Here is a 25,761-nt window from a genome sequence, read left to right on the forward strand (position 1 = left end):
AGTTCTATATCCTTATTTATATTATTGGTGCTTATCATTTGTAAATTCCCATAGCATTACTTGAAAGACTATGGATACATGTAATTATGTGCTGCAGATGATAACATATCACTTTTCAGTGTGAAGTAATAAGTGCTCACCATCTGAAGGTGGTGTTGTTTCTCTAGCGGGCGAGACGTGCTCTCGTGAAACCTCTTCCGTTCGCTGAGACACAGTGTGACAGGTTAGACTACACATGACTTCACTTCGTTGTTAAATTATAAAATAATGAACAACACCTAGAAATTAAGTTTGGTGTCAGTAAGATTGTTTTTTATATTTTTGAAAGGCTCCCTAAGGGTGCATTTATTTGCTTAAAAATACAGTAAAAGCAGTAATAATGTGGAATATTATTACAATTTAAAAGAACTGTTTTCTATTTTTATATATTTTAAAATGTAATTTATTCCTGTGATGCAAAGCTGAATTTTCAGCATCATTACTCCAGTCTTCAGTGTCACATGATCCTTCAGAAATCATTCTAATATGCTGAATTTGCTGATGAAGAAAACAGTTGTGCTGCTTAATATTGTTGTGAAACTATTATACAATTTGTATAACTTTATAAGAGTCTTTACTGTCACTAAGATCAATTTAATGCATCCCATAAAAGCATTTCCTTAAAAAAGATCCTACTGGCCCCCACCTTTTGAATGGTAGTGTACGTATGGCAGAACTTTAGTGTTTCTTTGAAATTGTGAGTTGCATCGCACCTGAATGAGGCTGCTTGGACTCGGCAGGCTGTACCCGCTCTCCATAACCCCGAAGAACGGATCCCTCGCCCCCTCGGTTTCATCAAACAGCGCAGCAGCATCAGGGATCATGTGACTCTGCCTGAAAGGAAAGAAAAGGAAACACATCTTATATGCATCAAGCTCTGAATCTCTTTTTCATTCATATTCCCAATCTTTGTCCTGTTGCTGCTCTCACCTAAAATTCTGGATGTAAAACTGTACTTTTTCTTTAATTTTAACCTTGAAAAAGGCCTCTAACTAAAGTTAGAATGGGTTGCAAATGCTGTGTCAACAATGTTGTTTTGTAATCTAAAAATAACATGAAATGTTCATTTTAATCTTTTTTGTAGGCTATGTGTTTTCAGGCTGATGCTGTGACATTCTGTCCAGGGACTACAGATGAAAAACAATTCTGACACTATTACAGTAATGTTTATTAATGTACCCTGTTAAATAAACTAGTAAATAAAAGAATCTGAAGTATTGAATCCAAAGGTCATTGTTTAAAAAGGATCACAGACAACGTTCATCAGACATAATGGTTCCATTCATCTGCATTAGCACTATTGATATCATGACAACATAAAGGATGCTCATGTGTAAATGTAAATGTGTCTAAGAAATGAAGTAGTGTCTGACCTGGTTTCCTCATCCATCAAATCGATGTTAGCCTTCCGGTTAAGGCGGAAGAGTCTATCAATGGCCCCCTGAGTGTCCTCTGAGAAAAGCACACACAAAATCTCTAAATGCTACAAATCCTTATCAGCCCACTGTGTCATTTTAAAGAATAAATATGCAGTCAAAACAGCAAAAAACATTATTGTTATATGTAAAATATGTTGTATATTTTTGACAAATGGACCCAGCCCACCTAACAAAAAATGGCACTGTCTGTGGTAGACCAGCACCACTCCATACTGCAGCTGAGAGGACAGGTACAGGGAGAACCGGGGGCGGGGCAATCCTGCCAGCGGGGGCGGGACTCTGACCAACACGTAATCCATGATGTCATCGCTGTTTGAGAATAACGCCATTCATTAATTTTTTTATTATTATGAATTTTATTCAATAAAAACTTTATTGTTGTCTTTAAATGCGATCATGTAGAACATTATTGACAAGTCATTTATTTATTTCATTTCGTTGAAAGGATAGGCTGGGCTGCTAGTACTAACCAAGTGCGCTGGACATTGACTTTAAGCATATCTCTGCGACTGATCTTTCGTCCTTTAGTGGCCGCCAACCTGAATAAATATATATATTTGGGTAGATATTAATTGATATGCCTCAGTTTTAGGATTAGACCTTTTAAATGGACAGATTATAAAATGTATCCTTCATGCAATGTATATGTTGAGCTCACCTTCTCATACAAACAGTCAATAGGCCCAACTCTCTGAAAGAAATGAAAACTCACCATATCGTGGCAAAGCACCCAGTCCGATGATTGAGCACCGTAGGATAGAAAAACATTGTGAACAGGTTGATAAAGACAGGGCAAATGTAAAGAAAAGGTTCAGCAAAAACAGCAATAAAGTGATCATGAAACAAATGAAACCTCTGAGGTGAAATACAAACTGTTTTGATTGGAAATGGGGACTAGCCTATATAGTAGGCTACTTCAAAGGTTGCTGTGGGGGAAATTGTTTTGAAAGCTCTACCAATCAGTTGTGCTTTGTGAATAAGACAAACCAATCTTATGAAGACTTAGTCTAGGAAGCATTTTATTGGACTGTCTTGTTTCCATAATAATTCCAGTTTTGTTATACACGTTACAACATCATAAATATTGAGGAGCATTCCAATATTTACAGCATTCTAGTCATAAAACAGCATCATTAAGGGCGGGTGACAAATATATAAATAGGTTATTACAATTTAAATATAAAGAAGCAAAAAAGGATGAGTAGTGAATTGCATCTAATCTCCATCAGGTGGCGTATGTTGTTGTAAGCCATGACGTCCAATAAGAATACTTAGCTCATGAATATTAATTACGTTCGCCCAGTAACCTTAACTGATTTGCTGAATGGCTGTAGGCCTACAGCAGCTGACGCATGAACCAATCATAGTATGCTAAAAACCTAGCCTTATTAATATTAATGATTTTAGCCTTCGCCATAGCAGGGTTCGAATTGACGCGAACGGAATCGTTTCACGAGTGCACACTTCCGGACTGAATCAAACCGGAAACTGCCTACTTACAACTTTTGTCTTCGCTGTTGCACATCGTTTGGAAATATCATCAGACAACATGTCGGGCTCATCAAGCATCGTTGCGATGAAGAAAGTCGTTCAGCAGTTGCGCTTCGAAGCAAACATCAACAGAGTAAAGGTCGGTTGGTTTCTGTTGTTAGCGGTTTAATCACGGATGAGACCGAAGCTAGTGAGTTAGCAGCCGGGTTGAGCTTGGGCGTGGACCTGGAACCCGTTAGCTTTGTTTTATCGGCTTCTCAGATTATTTATTAAAATAGTTTTATTTTCCAGTGAAGTAGTACAGATATCTACTAAACAAACTGAATATTAAACACGCTCTCGGGGGAAAAATACTGAATATTTGATCTATAAGTTACCAGGTCTAGCTAACTTAACTACGACGGGTAACGTTAACGTTAGTTTGTTTATCTAACTTAGACCAGAGGTTTTCAATTTTTCAGATCCCATCATGTACCCACAAAAAGGATCATCATAATGTGTGCATCCCTAAAATTTAAAAGGCAGTTATAGATTTCAAAAGTATAACGTTAAATGCTTATCATTTTTTCCTATTCTCTGTAGTACGGTTCTATGTATTTGAATCACAATTAGTTTTAATAATTATAAATGTAATTTATTTTAATCTGAATTTATTATTTATATAATTAGTTCGATCTAATTATTTTTTTTATTTTTAAATGTAGTTATATATTTATATTTTCTCTCTTATTTTTATACAAGTAGGCAAGAAATACACACTCTCTATTACATCTATTTGCAAATGTTTTTGTCTGTTAGTTTCCAGATGTTTGACCTGTTGTGTAATTTTGGCCATTTAGGTTTCTCAGGCGGCTGCAGAGCTTCAGCAGTTCTGCGTTCAAAACGCCGTTCAGGATCCGCTGCTGACCGGTGTGTCTTCAAGTACCAACCCCTTCAGGACACAGAAGGTTTGCTCCTTCTTGTGAGGGTCCATGGCGGCCGTCTGCTATTGGTGAGGATGATTATCAAATTGCATTTGATTAAAAAGCCTAAACATTACAAAATTGAAACTAACAATTAAAATATGTCTTCTCAGGCTTTTTTTCCTGTTCCTGTGACAATTCCGCTGGGGGAAAAATAAGAAAACCACTGCCATGATGTGTAATCGAAAAAGCAACAGCATAAAAGCTGTCCACTTGCCAGTTAATACCTCATGCCATAAACACCGAAATAAGAACTGAAAGGATTTTGCCGATCTGGCCGCTTTATGTCTGTTATGGTGCATTTTCTTTCTCAAGTTTTCATTGTAGAACAAGAAACTTTTTTTTAATATCTCAACTTGTGTTTTTACTCTTTCACAACCTTCAGATTTCTGTTTGAAGACCTCAAACTAAAAAGTCTGCCTTAATGAGTGATAAAAAAACGCTCCAGTTTTTTGGAGGGAAGGCTTTTGTATTTTTTATGTGGCACAGCAGAGGAAACTTAGTAATTTATTGTGCCTTTTAACATTGTAGTCTATTTCTCTATCTTCTCTGCCTTAGACTTTTTATAACCCCAAATAAACCCATTGATTTCTACATGCCTCTATTGTTTTAATACTTGATTACTGTGAAAGATTTGCTCGGGATATGTTAACTTGATAACCAAATAAATTACATGTAATTCACTTATTTGTTTAATAGATTGTGAATATACACTCTCAGGAAAAAAAGGTACAAAAGCTGTCACTATAGGGCGGTACACTTTAAGAAGACACATCCTTGTACCTAAAGAGTGCATATTAGTACATCAAAGGCACATATTGGTACCTAAATGGTACATATTAGAACCTTTTTAAAGGGTACCGTCCCAGTGACAGCTTTTGTGCCATTTTGTTTATGAGAGTGTGATTTTGTATAATTTTATGAGACTATTATACCACACAAAATGACATGGTGTTTTGGCAGGCTTTGTGTTTATTCATATTTTACATAATTTCATAAGTTATTGTCAGTGTGTTGCAAGCAGTTTCAGTTTCTATGTGACATCCTGTACCCCACCTAAAACTTATTTTTAATGTACATAGTTGTTCGAAGTTCACATTGAATATTTGTATTTTTAAAAGTTCATTTGTCACACTGCATGTGAAGATTAAAAGCTGTACTAATCTAAAACGCACAAAATTCACATTTTTCAAAATCAAATTGCTTTTCAATGTAATGTTAGTTTTCATCAGAAGTTTTAAAATATAGGCTATTCATATTTTAAAATCACGCCATATTCCGATATCCTCGACACAGGTGCGTCATCTCACAATAATTGCTTATAAATATGCATGGAACCTAATTGGCGTGAATAAATAGAAATCAGGTGTAGTTGGTTTGAGTGATAAAGCATTAACTGCTCAAGCAAGATAAAGTTTTCATAAATACGTGTTAAAAACGACGACCAACACGGTTTTTCATTTGTACGTCCGAGAAGCCGGTTTTGGGTGTGATATAATTATTTAGCAGGCGTGATGTGTCTGACTAGCACATTAATATGGTGGATAACTGTCTTTCTTATGATATCCCTCCGCACTGAATGTTATCCTCGCATGTACCCTCGTACATTCCAGGAAAGAGGATGGTCTTCGGCAAACCAGCAGCTGTTGGACAGTCAGTTTCAGGCCGCGATTCCTCAAAGTCAGCCTAAAATAAACGACCCTGTTCCACAACAACGTGAGAAAAAGGTGTCCGTGCTTTGCCATGACGCAACGATCGAGGTCGTGATAAACGCAGACCTGTTTGCCTCGGGCTTTCCTGTCTACCCAGGGGAGCTGTGGTTAGGTCCTGGAATGTCTTCATCGTGTGGAGCTGTGCAAACTGGAGAATTAGTGTTTACCATAATTGCTTATTTCAAAGATTGTGGAACCAAATTGTCTGTAAGTTTAAACAATTTCTGGTTGTCTGTTTTTGAGTTTGTTGAAGACCCAAGTTTTGTTTGAAGATGAAAATGTACCAAGCACAATGTTCTCTCCCCATTTCTGATTTTTAACTGGCACTTGGTGTTTGGTGAGATCTTGTGGGTGTCAGCAAAAATGAAAGCTGATGCTCTCCTTATTTTTTGTTTTCTCCAGTCGTGTTCATATGTGAAATGTGAGCTTATTTAGTCCATTTGTTTGAAAGATCTGAACGTCCATACATTTACCCACCCATAGGCCCTCCCCTTGAAGAAATCCAAAGTGGTTAAAAATGTGTAAATGGGAATGTGTCTGCCTTGTCTACTTCCTAGACCACAACATGGATTCGGGCCACATCTGGTACATGTGGATTCAACGCGCACCAGATTTGGGCCAAATCTGGGCTGACACTTGCTGTCTGGGTTGTGATCTGATCAACCAAACCTGAGCTACACCAATAATGCTACTAGTAGGCCTAAATAGTTTGTTACAAATGCATCATCCCCTGGTTTCACAGACAAGGCTTAGGTCTAGTCTCAGTCTAAAATGCATGTTTAAGCCGTTTTAACTGACAGCAGCTTGCATTGACATTTCTCAAAATATGTCAGTCAGTGCCATTTAATTCTCAAGGTGCACACCAGTTATTTAAGACACATTTATAAAAGCTACTTAAATGCCCTAATTGAACTAAGGCCTAATCCTGGCTTAATCTAAGCCCCGTCTGTGAAACCAGGCTCATGGGTTTAATTTGTCTTCTCACAGGTAACTGCTGACTCTCTGGTGTATTCAAATGTCCTTGTGTACTCTCCTTTACCATCTCCTGATGGTGTGCTTCGCCAGGAGGGTGCAGTCATACCGGTTCAGTGCCAATTCCAGAGGTAAGCTGACCAAACTCAGATTAGTTAATGACTGATTTGAGCACTTAACACTTATTTTATTTCTTTCTCAAATCCTCTTAAGGCGGTTTAATGTCGACAGTGCGGCAGTGGGGCCTGCTTGGGTTCCCTTTGCTTCCACTGTTTCGTCCACAGATTATCTGGACTTTGCTCTCCGACTGATGAGTGGTATGGTATTTAAATTTGCCAAGTTTGGCTTCAGAATTATTTATCACTAATATTTGTTTGTTTTTAAGATAACTGGCAGTATGAGAGGGGCTCAAACGTCTATTTTCTTGGGGATGCGATACACCTTCAAGCATCAGTTACCTTGTCCCATCACTTGCCCCTACTTCTTTATATTGACTGGTGTGTGGCTACGCCAACATTCAACTTTGATGCTGATGCCATCAAATATTCCATTGTAGATTCTTATGGGTGAGTTGATTTAGACTTTGCAGTGTTGCTTTTATTACATCAATTAGATTTAATCAAACTGTTCCTTTAAAAACTGTGCCTGGTTTCACAGACAAGGCTTAAGACTCTTAACTGAAAGAAACTTATCTTAAAATGTCAGTCAGTGCCATTGTTTTGTCTCAAGATGCACACTAGTAATGTTTAAGGCATGTTTAAAAAAAGCTACTTAAATGTCCTAATTGAACTAAGGCCTAATCCTGGTTTAATCAAAGTCCTTTCTGTAAAACCGGGCCCTGGTCTTGTGACTACCAGTTTCATGATGAATGAAACTGGTCCTGTGGCGTAAATGAATGGTACATTCAAAGGGATGTATAAAATTGAGGGTTCCCCAAAGAACCTTTTGGTGAACTTTTCTTAAAAGAACCATTTTCATTGTGTGGAAAACATTTTAATCTAAAGAACCTTTCGCACCTTAATGTTTCATGGTTCCTTGAACATTTAACATCCATGGATCGCCAATATAAAACCCTTTAGTACACTTGAATTCAGTGTTTTGAGCTTCTAATCATGTAGACTGCTTTCAGATGTCTTTCAGACAGTAGGAGTTCATACTCCCACTCCAAGTTCTTGCAGAGGAGTGAAGGCAATAAGTTAAACCTACTGTTGGATGCCTTCAGGTTCTACAACTTGACGAGCAACATGGTGAGCAGAACTTAAGATTAATTTAAAAGGCTAGTTCACCCAAGAATGAATATTGTAATTTAAAGCTAGAATACACAATGGGACACTTGCGCTTTTTTAAAGGAGAACTCTGGTCAATTTTAACATTGAGCTCATTTTTTTGTAAATTTGGAGTGCTGTCAGTACAGAGAACAACGACAAAAATCAGTGCCTACACCGTGTTATCCTCTTTTTAAAATCTGCACCCTGTTGACTTCAATGGGGCAAGTTTTAAACCTGCTTTTAGCCTCCTAACATCCTTGATGTGTCATTACAAGTGCACAGGTCATGTGAGTGATTCCTTCAGAGTGAACACGGTGAATCTGACTGCAGTAGATGTGAAAGATATGAATTTAAAGTTAACTCGGCCAGCGCTCATACCTGTATTTATTTCTGTTTTTGGTCGATGTCCACAGTAGTCGATTGTCGAGTTCACGCGCGTGATCATAGGTAACTAAGCAACAGTGGAGAACTCGACAATCAACTACTGTGGACTTCGACCGAAAACAGGAAAGAAATACAGGTATGAGCGCTGGCTGAATTAACTTCATTTTTATTCATATCTTTCACATCTACTGCAGTCAGATTCAACGTGTTCACTCTGAAGGAATCGCTCACAATGGCTGGGCACTTGTAATGACACATCAAGGATGTTAAGAGGCTAAAAGCAGGTTTAAAACTTGCCCCATTGAAGTCAACAGGGTGCAAATTTTAAAGAGGATAACACGGTGTAGGCACTGATTTTTGTCGTTCTCTGTACTGACAGCACTCCAAATTTATAAAAAAATTGTAAAGTTCTCGGAGTTCTCCTTTAAACCCACATTTGCAGTCTTGACAAGTTGGCACTAGTTGCCAGTCTGCAGAGTTGGCAGATGTAAATTGTGCAGTGCTTATAATTGGAATAGTTTTTAAGCTTTAGATTTTAGTTCCATCCAGTTGGAGGATATAAAACATGTTTGATATTTTGAGCTTGTTTAAGGGCTCATTGGTTTCATTTGCCATGCATCCCGGTTTCTGTGTTCAGAATGAATTTAAATCTCGTAGTGTTTGATCCTCAGTCGTTTAGTGTATGATGCCCAGATTTTTCTCTGAAACAATTTACAAAGTCGTCAAACGTATGATGCCTAGTGTTTTAAGAGTGTAGTGATTGTCATGAATCATGTCATTCTAAACCCTTAGTGACCTTTGGTCTGTGAAACACAAAATTCGTCAGTGTGGCATTTTTATTTTTTTTACCCCATTGATTACCATTGAATGGACAAACTGTTAAATAGTTTTCACAGGTCATACAGATTTCTGCTTCCTGGTTTTATTTGAAACAGGTGTACATCACATGTTACCTAAAGGCCATCCCTGCTGCGTATTCTGTGAGCACTCAAAATCGAGCATGTTCTTTTATTGATGGAAGGTAATGACTGGCTCATATTTAAAACTTGGTATATCAATCGGTGGTTCTTTATGCAAGAACCTTATGTACTCTGCAGGTGGCAGTCTGTGGATGGAAATGATGGGGTGTGTAACAGCTGTGAGCCATCCAGACAAGGTGCGGCCGAGCCTGAACAAATCAAGCCTTTCCACATCACACAAGCCCCTCCTGTCATGCAGCCAAAGGTGGGATACAAATCTGGGCCTGCCGATTTTGTTGAAGTGATACCCGGTCAGTCATTGGAACCCTATAGAGCTCTCATGAAATTAAGGCAAAATGCCTATGGTGCTCCATCAAAGAGAGGAACCGACATGAACAAAGGTTTGCATGATTTTCATTCTTCATCCGTATTAATCTAAGCTATGTGGCAATCAAACACCCTTCTCCCTTTATAACAGACTGGAAGCTTGCTACCTTAGGTCCTCTGCTTCTGATCCCAAAGGAAGAAACCACAACCCAGTCAGTTTCACGCCCAGCTGAGGTCTTCTCCACGTCTGTTAACGAGGAGCCGGAGTTCTTATTCAACTTGACTCAAATGAGTCCTGTGAAAGATGAGCTTGAGTTTAAAACCGCTCCGGAGACTAGAAGCTTCCGTCCATTTGAGGACAGCCTGTTCCTTGACGCTTCTGTTCTTTTTTCTTCAGAAGAGGGAAGTGGGTTTGAAAAATGACCCACCCTTCCACTTAAATGACCAAGAATAAAAATGGAAACTGACAACGTGACCTTTTCTAAAAATAAACGTTTTATCACATCTAGTCTTGGTCTTGCCATTACTGTGGATGCTGTGGTCACAGAAAAAGTATGCAAGCTAGTTTGTTGAATTTGTTTAAATTTATAAAGGCACAAAGTTAGTACTAGAAAAAGTAAAATTGCACAATAGTAAGTTTATTTCACAGCATATACTGTAACAAATACATTTATGGATTATAACTGAAGGTAACATTTAGCACCTTTATGGTACCTTAAATTTCTCATTCAAATCCCATAATTGTGAACTATAATTACATTGTGTAAATGTGAACATGTTTTTGTTTTAAAATAAAGAAAATGGACATTATAAAACTTCACATCAATAAATATATTAATAAATTCTAAATCAAGGTAACATTTAGCAGCTTTTACAGTGCCTTTTAACTCAATTTGTCATTCAAATCACATGACTGAACATGATGTAACTTTCTGTGAGTTACATCAACAGGTTTTAATGTTTGCATAGGCATTTGTTTCTTTGTAAAAGATTTTGTATCTTTATATCCTTCAAAGGCTATTGGTTGCTATAGCCTTTATCTGACCGCCAACGTCCCACACGGTCAGGATGATTTTGTCCCTGTTCTTCTGAATTCATTTATAACATCTCAAGGTAGCTTTCAGTATCTTGCAAATGTGCAATTCTTCATTTAAACCTTATAGGGTTGCACATGATTATGAACTGTCCAACTATATTTAGTAGGATAGTATACACAACCTTCCATAAAAGTGATTAATAAGTTACCATGTGGGCTATTTCTTCATAACAGATTTTGATCTTATATGCTTCACAGTCTCTTTGATGTTATTGTCCTCGGGTGTCTTTTTCACATGGTGTGCCATTCGTCTGAAGCCGTCCACTAGACCTGCTCCAGTCAGCGCCGAACACGGCTGAATGAACCAGTCTCGTTCACTGCAACTCTTTCTCAGGTTAAACTGCTCTGTGATCTCTGTTACTGTAGCAGCTCCTACAATATCTTGCTTGTTGGCAAGAACCACCACCGGGAGTCCCCTGAGGTGCTCGCTCTTTAAGGTCTGTTCCAGGATGCCCTTGGCCTCGTCCAGACGCTTAATATCAGAAGAGTCCACCACAAACACAATTCCAGCTGTGTCTTGGTAAAAATTCCTCCAGTGCGATCGCATCTTTATCTGACCGCCAACGTCCCACACGGTCAGGATGATTTTGTCCCTGTTCTTCTTGGCTTCGATCATTTCTACATTAAATCCAATTGTAGGAACTGTGTGGAAGTCCTCATTGTATTTCAGTTTGTAAAGAAGAGTTGATTTTCCAGCTCCGTCAAGTCCTAAGAGGAGGATACGTGCTTCAGGTTTGTGTCTGGATCCTGAAAGGCCCATTGTAAACGTCTGATGTTTTACAAACACCAATGTTTCTTACAGTCTTCTCTTGGCAAATGTGAGTTTACTTAAGATGGAGTCTACCTGCGTTACTCAGTGATGTATTATATCTTGCTTATCTACATAGAGCTTTATGAATAATGGGTCAAAGTATCACAGGACACCTCCCAAATGATATGCTAAGAATGCCTGAACGGTGTCCTGTGGAATTCATCACTGTACAAAACATTTAAACGGAATAAAATATTCCATGACAAATAAATTAAATTAAATTGCATCTCTTTCACAGTTTAGTTTAAGATCCAAAAGAAAATAAAGATGATGTCAAATGACATAGCCTACATGAAGGAACTTGAAATTCCTGCGAAATAAATAAATGAAAACATATGAAATAAAGGTTCTCAGTTAAGTTGCCCTGAGACTGGGATATGTGACCATAAGTTTAAAGAAATAAGTATGGACTTCCCATTACTTTTATCAGCTGACCACATGCATGACCATGACCTGGCATGATGTCATAAGTGGACTAGTTAAAAAATATATATAAGAACATTTGATGATAAATGTCTTGGAAAAAGTCTTCAAATAAACATTTTTCAATCTTTCCATTCCAGTAAATGGAAACCAAAAAAAAAAAAAAGTGAATGGTATTGTCTCCCTCAGATATGCAGGAATGACCCCAAGCCTTCCAGATACTTCCAATTCCAGCACTGGATTATTGATTGTATCAGCGTCACCTTTAGAAACCCTCAGGATAGATTTCATGAAGCAACAAGAACAACAGCGACCATAACTTCACATCCACGGGCTCACCGTTGTCTTCCAAGGGTTTTATCAATCCACACCCCGCCCGTTGTATCTGCCACGAACACCAGTCCAGAGCAGTCCCCGTGCCCGTGCCCGCGGCGTCGTCGGTCCGCGGCCGCTTCATACGAAGAGACGTCCGTTCGCCATTTCCCGTGCGGAATGACAGGAGTGCGTTTTTCACACATCTTTATAGATGTAAGTGACGTGAACTCGTTAAACTGCTCGGATGTCCTTGAACTGCACTGGCCCATTCTTGTGCTCCGGCTGCGTGTGGTAAAATCCAACTATAGGCCTCTGTAAACTCTGTGCCAAAGTGGACCCCTAACGTACGTTTATACGTTACGGCAACTTAACTACTAGTGTCAGATCCAGTAAGAGTGTGTAGGGGGAGATTTATAGAAAGCTTACTCAGTGACAACGGGCACTTAGGGGCTTTAATACTGGACTCCACAATGCTGGCGCTATTCTGAGGCTTTACACCTGCTCTCTGTTGTCACGATGGACTGCTCAGCATCATAAAGCTCGGCATGCTTCAGGAATACTGCACTGCAGTGTAAGGTTACTGTGGTAATACGTGTGCAGATCAGTATGTCACTCTGACTGGAAGAATGCAACCATGCGTCATACGCTTATTCTGTTTGTTTATTTATTATTTTCCTCTTAATCTATGGGCTTATACTGTACCAGTTTCCCACATGAAAACAAAGTCACTGTCTGCTGAAAAGACCATCTTGAACGTCTGGTTTTGCTGGTCTACCAACCTGCTCAGGCTGGTTTTTTAGAGGGGTTTGGCCATATTTCAGCTGGTGTAAAATGGTTTAGTTGTCCCCTGGCCTGGCGCCTGGAAGAGGGTACGAATTGGTCAATCACATTTATTTATATAGCATAACACCACATGTTGGCCAAAGTGCTTTACATATAGGGCCTACTTGGATTTATAACTGGATAAATGTGTTAGGTCCTGGTATAAGGCAAATACAAAATTGCACAAAATGAAGTAGTCGAATGCAAGTGAGATATAAACGTAAATTGGTGTCCCATTTTTTTAAACTGATGCACAAATATGAGGAAAACTATAAATTTACACATAATTAAAACCGAACAAAATTAAAAATGTCGGTAACACTTTACAATAAGGTTCATTAGTTAACATTAGTTAATGTATTAACTAACATGAATTAACCATGAGCAATACATTTGTTACTGTATAAATGCTGTAAAAATCCAGCTGTTCATTGTTAGTTCATGTTAGTTCACAGTGCATAAACTAATGTTAACAAGATTTTAATAAAGTATTAGTAAATGCTGAAATTAACATTAAAACAGATTACAGTTTTTTTCAATTGTTTACACACAATTTTGAAAACCGGGTTCTTTTTTTCAAAACAGAATCACAATTATCCAAACACCACACTCAATTTGCATAATTCCTAGATTGTTTGCAAAATGACACGCTTCAGTCAAAACATACACACTTCAGTCAAAACATACACACATATTTGTGAAAATGCTATTAGTTTTCATTTAACCAACACAGTCCTCAATGATCAGACACTATTGCAGCCAGTTACACACAGCTGTGATAAATATAAAACACATTTGTAAAAAAACTAATTTTAGGAGATAGCATGTGCTAGATTTTTGGCCAGACATTTTTATGTAAGGGATAATTTAGATGACAAAAAAAAAAAAATAGTGACATACCCACAACATTCTTCATGATTAGTTTGAGATATAGGGAGAATGTATACAAATAGGCCTACTATAAACTTACAAAGCACTGCACAACACTGATGCTGCAGACTGAATATTTCAAGTATTTATTTCTTACCATAATCAGTTAATCACAGTAATCAACCAACAATGAAATCAATGAAACAAATAAAATCTGTAGACAAATAAAAATTACTGCATGAAGTACATACACTTTGACTCTGAAGAAAAACTACTGTAAAACCAACAAGAATACTGTAACTATTCATCATCTCTCCGTCTGGCTGGATCAGGCCATAAGATTTCATCCACATCACAGGCTATGTCTTCAATGGCATAAGTCCTTCCCTACCTCTTCCTCTACCTCCTTCTCCTCTTCCTCTACCTAGGCCTCTTCCTCTATCTCCTTCTTCTCCTCTTCCTCTACCTGGGCCTCTTCTTCTACCTCCTTCTCCTCTTCCTCTACCTCCTTCATCTCCTCTTTGAGCTCCCCCTCTCATTCTCACTCTTCTTCTTTTTCTTCTAGCTCCTTCCATTTTTGTTGAAGACAGGTGAACTCACCTGCTGCCTTTTATAGCACACCTGAGTGCTGCGTTTTCAAATTAGCACATGTGTGCTTCCACACCTGGTGGTTGTGTTTATCCAATTCGTTCATTAGTGTTGTCATTGGCAATCCGGGGCTTTGTAATGACAAGGAAGTAACCTCACAATCCTTAACTGTGTCTAAGGTGTGAAAATGTGTGTAGAGTTTTACAAATCACTGTGTGTAATGTTTTGCAAAAAGGGTGAAGCAGACATTGTGTGTAATGTTGTGCAAATCTGTGGAGGTGTTTTGCTGCTTGGAGTAGAATTTTGCAAATTGTGTGGAAATTTTTATTTTAGTGTGTAAACAATCGTAAAAAACTGTAATAAATGCTGTATAAGTGCAGTTCATTATTAGTTCATGCTAACTAATGTAGTTAGCTAATGCTAACTATCGAACCTTTTTGTAAAGTGTTACCAAAATGTCTTATGAATCGTTACATGTTTGTTCTGCTGTATTTTTGTTACAAAGACCTATCTAGGAAATCATTAAACCGTTACTGGTACATAAATTAACATAAGTACCAAAGGTTTGACCACAAACTGAACCCATTTAAACTATTTTACAGTTATTGAAATGCTTATAAAAAGGTTAAAGACAACAGCAGAAATTTGATGGAGGAAAGGGGCATTTTCCCAGTTGTCCCCCTATATATATTTTATACACCTGTGGCAATGGGTCTGATCGAAACAACTGAATTCAGTAATTAAGAGGTGTGTCCTTTTGTCCTTATAGTGTATATACACTACCATTCAGTTTGGGGTCAGTAGGAGTTTTAAATTATTATTTTTTTTAAAGAAGTCTCTTATGCTGACCTTGAATATACTTTTAAATGTAATTTATTCCTGTGATGCAAAGCTGAATTTTCAGCATCATTATTACTCCAGTCGTCAGTCACAGGACCCTTCAGAAATCATTCTAATATGATGAATTGATGCTCAAGAAACATTTCAATGTTGACAAAATGCTGCTTAATATTTTTGCATAAACTGTTATAGCCTACTTTTTTCAGGACTCTTTAATAGAAAGTTCAAAAGCAACTATTTGAATTTTCTTTTAATTTTTACTTTTTTAATTTTATGTGTCCTTGCTGAATATCATATAAATATCAGAGAGAACAAAGACAAGCAGTATGAGCTTTGACTTGTTAGGTTTATTTATCGCTTTAATCTCCCACATACATTTCACACAGTGCAAGAAATTCAACGTTTGTGTAGATCAGGGCTGGTGCCAATCTCAGTAAACTAGGAGGAAACTCGGAGGACTGTCCGCCAGAATTAATTCAACAGTCTTCACAAATGAATGACATAACATACTGTCTTCAATCCGGCCACATTTGTATTCACATAACCATTAAAACAGTGACTTTAAAAGAGCAGGACTGACTTGAAAACTCTTCCTTCTCACAATAATGACTGGGACATAGACCAATTATGAAGTTTAATCAAAGATTAACATTCTTAATCTAACACAAACTTATACCACCCTCATTTAGACTAACCGATGAGCAGCACCAGTGTAAATCGGCATAAATGCCCTGTACTGATATGAATGGATCATGCACATCCAAATTCAAGAGCTGGATACATTTATCTGCTCTTTAATTCACAAAAACAAGGGGGGATTGCATTGAGTGAGTGCATTTTCAAGGCAATAAACATCCTTCTGCCATTTATGCCAATTGCTGTTTCACAAATAATATTGCTCTATATAAGGAACGCCAGGATACGTCATCTTTACAGTGTCAAATCATTTTTTTTAAGTGTCCATTTGGCACGCACACAAAAAGAAAAAAAGAAAACTGGGAATGCATGTGTTTGCACATGCGTATGTGTGCCGGTTTACTGTAATTGTGAGAAAAAAGGTTTGTCTCTTACATTACACCATCTAGCGATATGCATTAATGGAAAGACAATCAAGGCTGTTTATTGGTGGAGTAAAACTACTCTCCAGTTTTTGTCCCAGAGCTGCTCTTGAACTTCACCACCATGACGGTGATGTTGTCAGGGCAGCCTCGGTAGAACGACTGCAGCACGATGCTCTTGGCGCCGAAGTGCGGCTCGTCCAAGCGTTCCCGCACGAAGCGCACGGCCTCCTCGTTGCTGAACGCGTCCCACAGGCCGTCCGAGGCCAGGATCATGAACTCCGGCTGGAGCTTGTCCAGGTCAAAGGTCAAGATATCTGGGTCTGGGATGACCACATTCAAGTTCTTCAGAGGGTAGTCGCCGAGCGAGCGCGACATGGCCAGGATGCCTTGCACACGCCAAGAACCGTTGAAACTGATGAAGCCACCTGATGGATGAGATCACAGACACGTGTTATATTCACACTGTCGAGTCATCGGGAACGGCCAGAAAGGCCACCACAAGTGCAAACTTAAAATGTTCAAATCATAGTCTTAACAACAGATCTGATAACTGTATTAAACTGAAAAGTAGAATTATGTCCGTTGACTAACCAATTTTTATATTAAAATACACAAAAGACTCCTGTATTGTGACTTTCCCCATTTAAACTTTTGTAAATATGCAATTAAAAAAAAAAGGTCAATGATCAAGCTTATTAAACTTGCACACATCTGCATATTAAAATAATAATATGATTGTGTACACTACAGAAAATGTCACAACTCTTATTATAATATGCAGGGGTCAAACTCATCAGAAAAAGGTGACAAAAACTAAAACCCCATAGCGGGCTCTGGGGGCAGTTATTGTGATTATTATTAAAATAACACTTTTATTTGATTAAATTACAAAAATTAAACAAGCCCATAAAGAAAAATATTACTATAGTAATAATACTATTGGTGTGTCCTTAATAATAATAATAATAATAATAATAATGTTATTTTATGGGGGTTTAAAATCGAAAGGTTATTAAAAAATATATATTATTGTTGTTTTAACAAACAAAGAAGTTATCATTATTAATGTTAATAATAATAATTACATTTTTTACAGGGATTTTAAATCAAAAAGTTATTGAAAAAATAAACGCTGTTTTAACAAACAAAAAAAGTTATCATCATTATTAATAATAAATTAATTTAAAAATAAATATTGCCGTTTTAACATAAGTTATGATTATGATAATAAGTTATTTTATTTGACAAGTTTTATAAATCAAAATGTTATTAAAAAATAAGAACTTGTTTTAACAAACAAAAAAAGTTATTACTATTATTATCATCATCATCTTCTTTAATAATAATAATAATAAAAATATATAATAATACTATGTATGCAAATAAAAAAAAAAAGCCTTTATGATGCAATGGCCCATAAAATGTCAACTGTCAAATCAAATTACCAACCACTGGAAATCAATGTGTATAAATTAAAATGATTTTTGTTGTTGTTCTAACAAATAAATAATACTAATAATAATAATAATAATAATAATAATAATAATGAGAAGAAGAAGAAAATACAAAATGATACATGTTCAAAAACCCCTCTAAAAACAATTATTAGCTTTATCATTTAAGAAGTAATCTGTCTAAAAATAGAGATCTCTAGGGGATCTCAATTATACACCCTTTACTATATGATCTCTTTTAAGAAAATGGCCTTTGAAAAATGATCATAATCATTGATAAGACAAAATCAAGGTGAAGAAGGTAATACATTTTCAAAAATGTCAAAAAGTTATTTTTTTTGTTGTTGAAAGTTTGGTAGCTGAGTAATTTTTGTTTGTTTGTTGCTAAAGTCCAAATCAGCTCTTCTGCCTGTAGCGTCTTCCCTTGAAGTGGGCAAACTCACCGGCTCTCTTGATCCTCTTGCGCTCCTTCAGCTGGTAAGGCTTGTGATCATGTGACAAGGCCACAGCGTTGCCGTCCTTGTCGCAGAGAACGCCGCGCGAGTCTCCAACATTCGCCACGGTCAGTTCACGGTCTGACAACAAGGCGACCAAACATGTTGTGCCTGAAAACAAAGGGGAGGAGTTCAGCATGGTTTACCGTTTCCCTAAAACACGCGCTCATCCCCTGCTCACCTGCTTCATCATGAGAGGCGGAGAACTTTTCCACCATGTCCCGGTCCACAGCCAGAATGCGCTGCTCTAGGATGGACGGATGGGAGAGAGAGCTGTCTTTCTTCTCCCGCTCGTAGGCCTGCAGCTGCTGTTTCAGAGTCTCGGGCAGGTGGGCCTTCACATAATCAGCAGCCGCCTGAGAGACAGACAACAACAACAAATGCAGATGAGCTCACGGGGGAACAGGAATCTCACAGAAGTGTCCAGGTCACGCTTCACCCCCAAAGCTTATTAAAGATCATTAAGATTTTTTGGGACATTATTTTCATGACAATTTAGCACCTATTTCCACTGTATTATAAGTCACTATAGTTCTGGTCAATATACTGAGATCACACTTATTTAGAGGCATTACTCATTGATTCCGGAAACTTCATCCATTTACTGATCTTTTTTTATTTTAAATTGTCTTTTTGAAGTGGATTCTGGTAAATATAATTTATAATTCAACTGAAAATTCAATTTTTGAAATTTCCATTCTTCATTGTGATTCTCATTATATTCTCAATGATGAATTACTGCAAAATAATGATTTTTATATTTAAATCAGCGTAAATGAAAGGCAGTAAAACAAATACCACACACATTAAACACCATATTCTTTCTCATTACAGTTTAATATTAAATAATAGGATTATTTAAAAATCAAATGATTTTTTCATTATGGAAATGCGATTTACAGACAGAGAGACAGATAGATAAAAAGACAGATGACAGACATACAGACAAGAGATATAGATAGACAGACAGACAGACAGACAGAGATATAGATAGACACAGACAGACAGACAGCCAGATAGATAGATAGATAGATAGATAGATAGATAGATAGATAGATAGGCAGAGATACAGACAGACATATAGACAGACAGACAGACAGACAGACAGACGAGATATAGATAGACAGACAGACAGACAGACAGACGGACAGACAGACAGACATAGATAGATGACAGACAGACAGACAGAGATATAGATAGAGACAAACAGACAGACAGACAGACAGGCAGAGATACAGACAGACGGACAGACAGACAGACATATAGATAGATGACAGACAGACAGACAGACATATAGATAGATGACAGACAGACAGAGAGACAGACAGACATACAGAGATATAGATAGACAGACAGATAGATAGATAGAGACAAACAGACAGACAGGCAGAGATACAGACAGACAGACGGACAGACAGACATATAGATAGATGACAGACAGACAGACAGATAGACAGACAGACAGACAGACAGACAGATAGATAGATAGATAGATAGATAGATAGATAGATAGATAGAGACAGATAGATAGATAGAGACAAACAGACAGACAGACAGGCAGAGATACAGACAGACAGACAGACAGACATATAGACAGATAGATGACATACAGAGATATAGATAGACAGACAGATAGATAGATAGATAGACATAGACAGACAGATAGATAGATAGAGACAAACAGACAGACAGACAGACAGGCAGACAGACATATAGATAGATGACAGACAGACAGAGATATAGACAGACAGACAGATAGATAGATAGATAGATAGATAGATAGATAGATAGATAGATAGATAGATAGATAGATAGATAGACAGATAGATAAAGACAAACAGACAGACAGACAGGCAGAGATACAGACATATAGATAGATAGATGACAGAGAGACAGATATAGATAAACAAACAGATGACAAACAGATGGACAGACAGACATATAGATAGATGACAGACAGACAGACAGACAGATGAGGGTGAGTAAATGATGACAGAACTTTACTCTTTTTTTGGGGGTGAACTATCGCTTTAAAAGAGGCCTAAGAGCTCTTGCCAGATGGAGTTTGCAGCAGAATACAGATGAAGGGACAGAAAGTCTCTAGAGATCGAGTGCCCTTTCCAAATACTGCCAGATCACCAAAACAGAGGCAGAGAGCATTATTCCATCGCCTAACTCTGTTGTCACCATCATCAGTCAGGATGGTTTGGATTCCTCTCAGCAACTACAGCCTTGTGCATCTTCAACTGTAAGCCTTCGCCAGTGACTCAGCAATGCCACGCTATAAATACAGTGATGAAACCAGAGAAGCAAACATAATACCTGTCTGCCAAGAGAACGCTGCAGTCTCGTTCCAAACACACTTCCCGGCCAACACGGGGCTGCTGCTTTTCAGAGAAGACACGGCAGAGCCTCCTCATGAAGCCATGCATTATTTACACAGAAGCAGTGCTCACGCACAACACTTACAGAATAAGCATACAGCTCAGGGGCGCTTTGCACATAGCGGTGATTTTAAACCCGTAAATAGCTCAGAGTTGCTATGAAGAATTGATATTGCTCCTAAATTGTCCAGATTGTAGGTATATAATGTCAATAATCAAAATAATTATGTTTGCAATTGCATAAATTACTTTAGCATAGTTAGACTTCAGCTACCATCTGAAAAGGGCAAAGTAGTCAATCCACAATAGCCAATAACAATTATGTTCGTCAGTATATCGTGAGCCTGGCAATAGCACAATTTGCAGGGTGTCACAGTCTGAATTGTTGAAAGTATGTTCATCATTGTGTCTCAGGAACAAAGACAGTGGGGCGGGGGTGACCCGCAGCGACCCCTTTCCGCTCAAGACCCTCCCATCGCAAACACACTACAGTCGAGCAGCCATTTTACTTCATTCACACACCAACACAATGAGTGCTTTATTACTGGTGTTACGCACCTGTTGGAAGATTTAGGGCTTTAACGTGTTTAACTCAAACATAGTGCAGCGCCAGTGCATTCCTGTCAATCTCATGAAACATGTAAAGTTTAAAGAAAGCAAGTCTCTCTCTCTCTCTCTCTCTCTCTCTCTCTCTATATATATATATATCACGATTCTGAGACAAAAAGTTAGAATTGTGAGATAAAAAGTCGCAATTACCTTTTTTATGTTTTATTCTGTGGCGGTCGGAAACAAGCTTTTTTAGCAATCCTACACAAATATAGTTTTTAAATAAATAGTAAATTACTACAAGTATTCATCTTGGCAGTTTTTGCTGCATTGGATTTATTGTAATCAAAATTTCCCAATGCAAAAACCAAAAATAATGAATTGTTAAAAAAAAAAAAAGATTCCACAAATATATTAAGCAGCACAACTGTTTTCAACACTGATTAATTATAATAAGAAATGTTTCTTGAGCAGCAAATCATCATATTAGAATGATTTCTGAAGGATCATGTGACACTGAAGACTGGAGTAATTATGTTTTTAAGTCAAGTCACATTTATTTATATAACGCTTTTTACAATACAGATTGTTTCAAAGCAGCTTTAAAGAGATAACAGGAAAATAATGCAAAAAAACGTTTCCAGAAGAAATTAGTTTAGCTATCGGATGTTTCATTTTTGTTGTAAAAAAGTTATTAATTTAGTTCATTTATAGATATATATATCCGCTCTGGAGTAAACCATGATGTCATCGTCCAGCTCAGTTCAATGTGTCAATGCAGGCAGATCAATATTATTGTTGAATATTAAATTAAGTAATCATATTTCACAATATTACTGTTTTTACTGTATTTTTCCATCAAATAAATGCAGCCTTGGTGAGCATAAGAGACTTCTTTCAAAAACATTACATAAATCTTTTGAACAATGCTGCCTTAAATTTGTAGGTACAATCAACTTGGATGTTTAAGTTAGCCTATTTCATCTTATATTTTATATAATCTTATATAACTTATAAAAAAGGTTGAAAATCGCTTAACTTATTTTAATGAGTTAAGGCAATGTAAAAACATGTTGTTATAACTTATTGATCTTTTTTTTGTACAGTGTACAATAACTCACACTATTTTGTACTACCATTGCTAATTAAAAGCTCAATTTACCAGGCCTAATTCAAGATTCGAACGGGGAGAAAACCAGAGCACCAGGGAATAAAGGACGAGCACGTGACAGAAGAGTAAGAGAGGCGTTGATTAGGCCGACTGTGCTAGTCACTGTTAGCGAGAGCTCTCATCATTAGCAGTCACCACAGGGCAAAATCATGTAACAAGACTCTATTTAACAGGGTATTTTTAACAGGCCCCCTGGATCAAATATTTCCAGACCTAGTTTTCACTTCTGACATTTTAAATCACGACTTATATTTGCATACATGTTGATTACACATGCAAATTCTAACCAAAGTATGATTGTTGACTATCGCTGAGGTGTCTCGATCAGTCGGCTGTTGTTCAAGCCAGTTGCAGCTCTTTCACAGCTGCAATAAATAATAATAAAAAAAGATCATTGCTAATTGCGAGCAGCTTAAAAAGTCAATCCAAAAAATCGGCTCAGACTTTTGACTGAGTTGGGTGTTCATAGTTTTGTTTGGGTATCAGATTTATGCACTGAACATCGTGGGAGTCTGGAAAAAGACTCCCTCTATAATTTCTGGACAAATAAATGTATAATTAAACCTAAAAGTGTTGCTATTCTGCTCCTCTGGTGCTGTTGTGAAGAAAAGAGAAAAAATTAGAAAAGGTAATCCTAATCTGGTCAGCTCTTCTGAATCCATCTCATCCCTCTTTTCCTATTAAAGTCTACAGTGTTTGAAGCCCTGCTCATAACAAAAAAAATAAATAAATAAAATAAAAAAAAAAAAAGTGGATGTGCAAGTTACCCAACATTAAGAGTTTAGTTCAGGAAATAATAATCATCATGAGCTTTCACAACCAAAAAACGAGCCAGTATCAACATACAGATTAGACTGAAAATGTCAGGATGTTTGAGTCAGCAAACATTAATGAGAGGAGATAGTGTAGATTAGAAGACCTTTTACAGGGGCCGAAGAGCATGAGGTTGGCACATTTTAATCTATTAACCGCCTGGATTGCAGGGAGGCCTCTGGTCATTTAAACAAATACCACTATAAATAGATTTTAGGCATTCCATATATGATCGTGGGAGCCAGAAACAACAGACTTGAAAGCGGAGGAAATGGTGGATCGGTAAAATTCAAATGAAAGCGGTTTCTGAACTGTTTTAATAGGTTTCCACATGTTAGGTTGAGGTTTTAATAGCTTTCCACATGAGGTTTCATGTGAGCTGTTAATTTCATTACTCAAAAGCATGAACATCTGTCTGAGCTCCATATAGGCTTGGGAATAAGGCTGGTCGAAGCAGATGTCTGGGGTGGGGGGGGTGTTCTCAATTGGCTACATTAGATACTCATATAACCATTATAAAGGCAATTTGTTTTCTAATTTTTAACACACCAAAAAAATGTTGTGGGTTAACCTTTATTATTTGGAAGCAATACTGAAACATAAGTATTTCGAGGGGGGTGTAAATTGTGGTCAACCAAAAGTATATTTTTAATTGCTGATACAATTAAATTGACATGTTAAGCATACAAATAATGTTCGAGTAACGTTAGGAATTGGTTCCCAAAATAACCAAACACGTTCTGTGTTTGGGAGCACGAAAAAAAAGAAAGAAAAAAAAGTAAACAGAAAACGTGCAATGCCTACACAGTAAATTTTTGTACTAATTCAAGTCAGAACGACAACTTGTGTTAATTAGCCCATCGGTTTGATATATGAATTAGTGCATAAACTCTTGAAAATAGTCAGCCTTAAAGGGACAGTTCACCCATTATTTACTCACTCATGTTGTTCCAAATCTGTACAACCTTCTTTCTTCCATCTAACACAAAAGACAATTCACTCATTGTATGGAGTAAAATTACACCAGAAGTAAAATAAAAGGTTATACAGGCATGAACGTGTGAACATTTTGCGAATTAGGCTAACGTTACTCCTTTAAGAATATCCACTCTCTTATTCGCTACTACTTCGGCACCTGTTCAAAGTGATTTTTGTGATAATTCTCTGGTAATTTATTAACTTTTTAGATTTGTTGACATTTGGGAATCCAGTCCCCATCCGCTTTCAGTATATGAAAGAGTGTCCATGATTTGCTTCGTATTTTTCCCTTTTATGTTCCACAGATGCGAGTCGGTAATACGGGTTTGGAACAACACGAGGGCGAGTAAACACATTATTGCATGAACTATTCCTTTGAAGGTCGTCCCAAATAACACAGAACGTGTTTGGTTATTTTGGGAACCAATTCCTAACGTTACTCGAACATTATTTTTATGCTTAACATGTCAACAATGGTAACGTATCGTCCTGGGAACCACGGACGTTTCGAATGTAAATCTTTCACGACGACTCTCCTCAGCATCCACACTTCTTACCTCCCCGCCGTGTCCGTCAAAAATGGCAAAGATTGAAGGGTGGCTCCTGTTGACCAGGTCGGTGAGGACCTCGAAGCGGTCCTCCATGTGGTCTCTTCGGCCCTGTATCGAGTACACCGCGACATTGTTGTTCTTGAACTCCCATGTCTTGGAGAACTCCGCGTCCAGCACATCCAGACCGCCGAGCCGGTCGTTCATCATCATCTCCGCCACTTTCCCCTTCACCATCTTCACGGCATCCCGGCTGGACTTAACGATGGTTTTCACCTCGTCCGTGTGGAAGAAGTAACTCCAAAGGGCCAAGCTTATACACAACAGAAACAAGGTCTCTGGCCTGAGCAAGAAATAACGCATGATGCGACCCAAAAGAGACAAAAGCGTCATTGTGTCTCCTATCATCACACGCTCAAGACTGCACACGGGGACTGGAGTATGGGCTTCAAATTACTTCATTTGACCAATATTAAAGCCCATCTGCAGCCCGACCACAGCGACGCAAACGCCTAAATGTCCAGCGGTTATATTATAATCTGCAGATAGAGAGAGATCCCGGTGCTTTCAGTTGCAGTATGAGTTTGCTCTGCCCTACCGACGGGCTGCATATAACCGCACAGATCCCATTACCCCCAACAACAGCGAATCCCTTCCCTCCCATAAAGCCATCCGTGCCGCTAGCTAGCGTCTTCAACGCTTCTCCGCTCCAGACCGACTGTTATTTGCCCGTTCGCGTGCGTCACTGACAGTTTCAAAGCACTCTATATATCGCTAATTCGTCACTGCACATGTCATGCTGCTGTTCGGACTTCCTCCGCGCGCTGCGTGACCGACCGACCGACTGACTGCAGCAGCACCGGGAAACAGACAGACGCTGGAGAAATTACATCATATCTGTCCGTTAGCCTACGTCAGACTACATTTCAACAAACGGTTTTTTTTTTGTTTTTTTTTGTATTACCGATGCCGCAACGTGACGTACCAATCG

The 25,761-nt window shown here is 37.9% G+C and overlaps 4 protein-coding genes across 4 annotated transcripts; 2 read left to right on the forward strand and 2 right to left on the reverse strand.

The window, feature by feature from the left end:
- Positions 1 to 2,932: 2,932 nt before the first annotated feature.
- On the forward strand, positions 2,933 to 4,525 carry gng5 (guanine nucleotide binding protein (G protein), gamma 5). The gene is made up of 3 exons (XM_084119207.1): positions 2,933 to 3,108; positions 3,809 to 3,960; positions 4,045 to 4,525. Exons 1-2 carry the CDS (start codon positions 3,028 to 3,030, stop codon positions 3,932 to 3,934), a joined length of 207 nt encoding a protein of 68 aa, XP_083975333.1. The 5' UTR covers positions 2,933 to 3,027; the 3' UTR covers positions 3,935 to 3,960; positions 4,045 to 4,525.
- A 755-nt stretch (positions 4,526 to 5,280) lies between these two features.
- zp3b (zona pellucida glycoprotein 3b) lies at positions 5,281 to 10,057 on the forward strand. The gene is made up of 8 exons (XM_084119204.1): positions 5,281 to 5,850; positions 6,631 to 6,746; positions 6,829 to 6,932; positions 7,001 to 7,181; positions 7,745 to 7,862; positions 9,203 to 9,288; positions 9,365 to 9,627; positions 9,705 to 10,057. Exons 1-8 carry the CDS (start codon positions 5,446 to 5,448, stop codon positions 9,974 to 9,976), a joined length of 1,545 nt encoding a protein of 514 aa, XP_083975330.1. The 5' UTR covers positions 5,281 to 5,445; the 3' UTR covers positions 9,977 to 10,057.
- A 614-nt stretch (positions 10,058 to 10,671) lies between these two features.
- On the reverse strand, positions 10,672 to 11,527 carry arl14 (ADP-ribosylation factor-like 14). Its single transcript, XM_084119205.1, has one exon. The coding sequence runs from the start codon at positions 11,407 to 11,409 to the stop codon at positions 10,807 to 10,809; it is 603 nt and encodes a 200-aa protein (XP_083975331.1). The 5' UTR covers positions 11,410 to 11,527; the 3' UTR covers positions 10,672 to 10,806.
- A 4,118-nt stretch (positions 11,528 to 15,645) lies between these two features.
- Positions 15,646 to 25,669, reverse strand: ppm1la (protein phosphatase, Mg2+/Mn2+ dependent, 1La). The gene is made up of 4 exons (XM_084119576.1): positions 24,780 to 25,669; positions 18,509 to 18,683; positions 18,277 to 18,438; positions 15,646 to 16,804 (listed from the first exon to the last, which is right to left on the reverse strand). Exons 1-4 carry the CDS (start codon positions 25,176 to 25,178, stop codon positions 16,455 to 16,457), a joined length of 1,086 nt encoding a protein of 361 aa, XP_083975702.1. The 5' UTR covers positions 25,179 to 25,669; the 3' UTR covers positions 15,646 to 16,454.
- Between the last annotated feature and the right edge of the window lie 92 nt (positions 25,670 to 25,761).

Source organism: Abramis brama (assembly GCF_963993115.1).
Source record: "Abramis brama genome assembly, chromosome: 7".
Classification (NCBI taxonomy): domain Eukaryota; kingdom Metazoa; phylum Chordata; class Actinopteri; order Cypriniformes; family Leuciscidae; genus Abramis; species Abramis brama.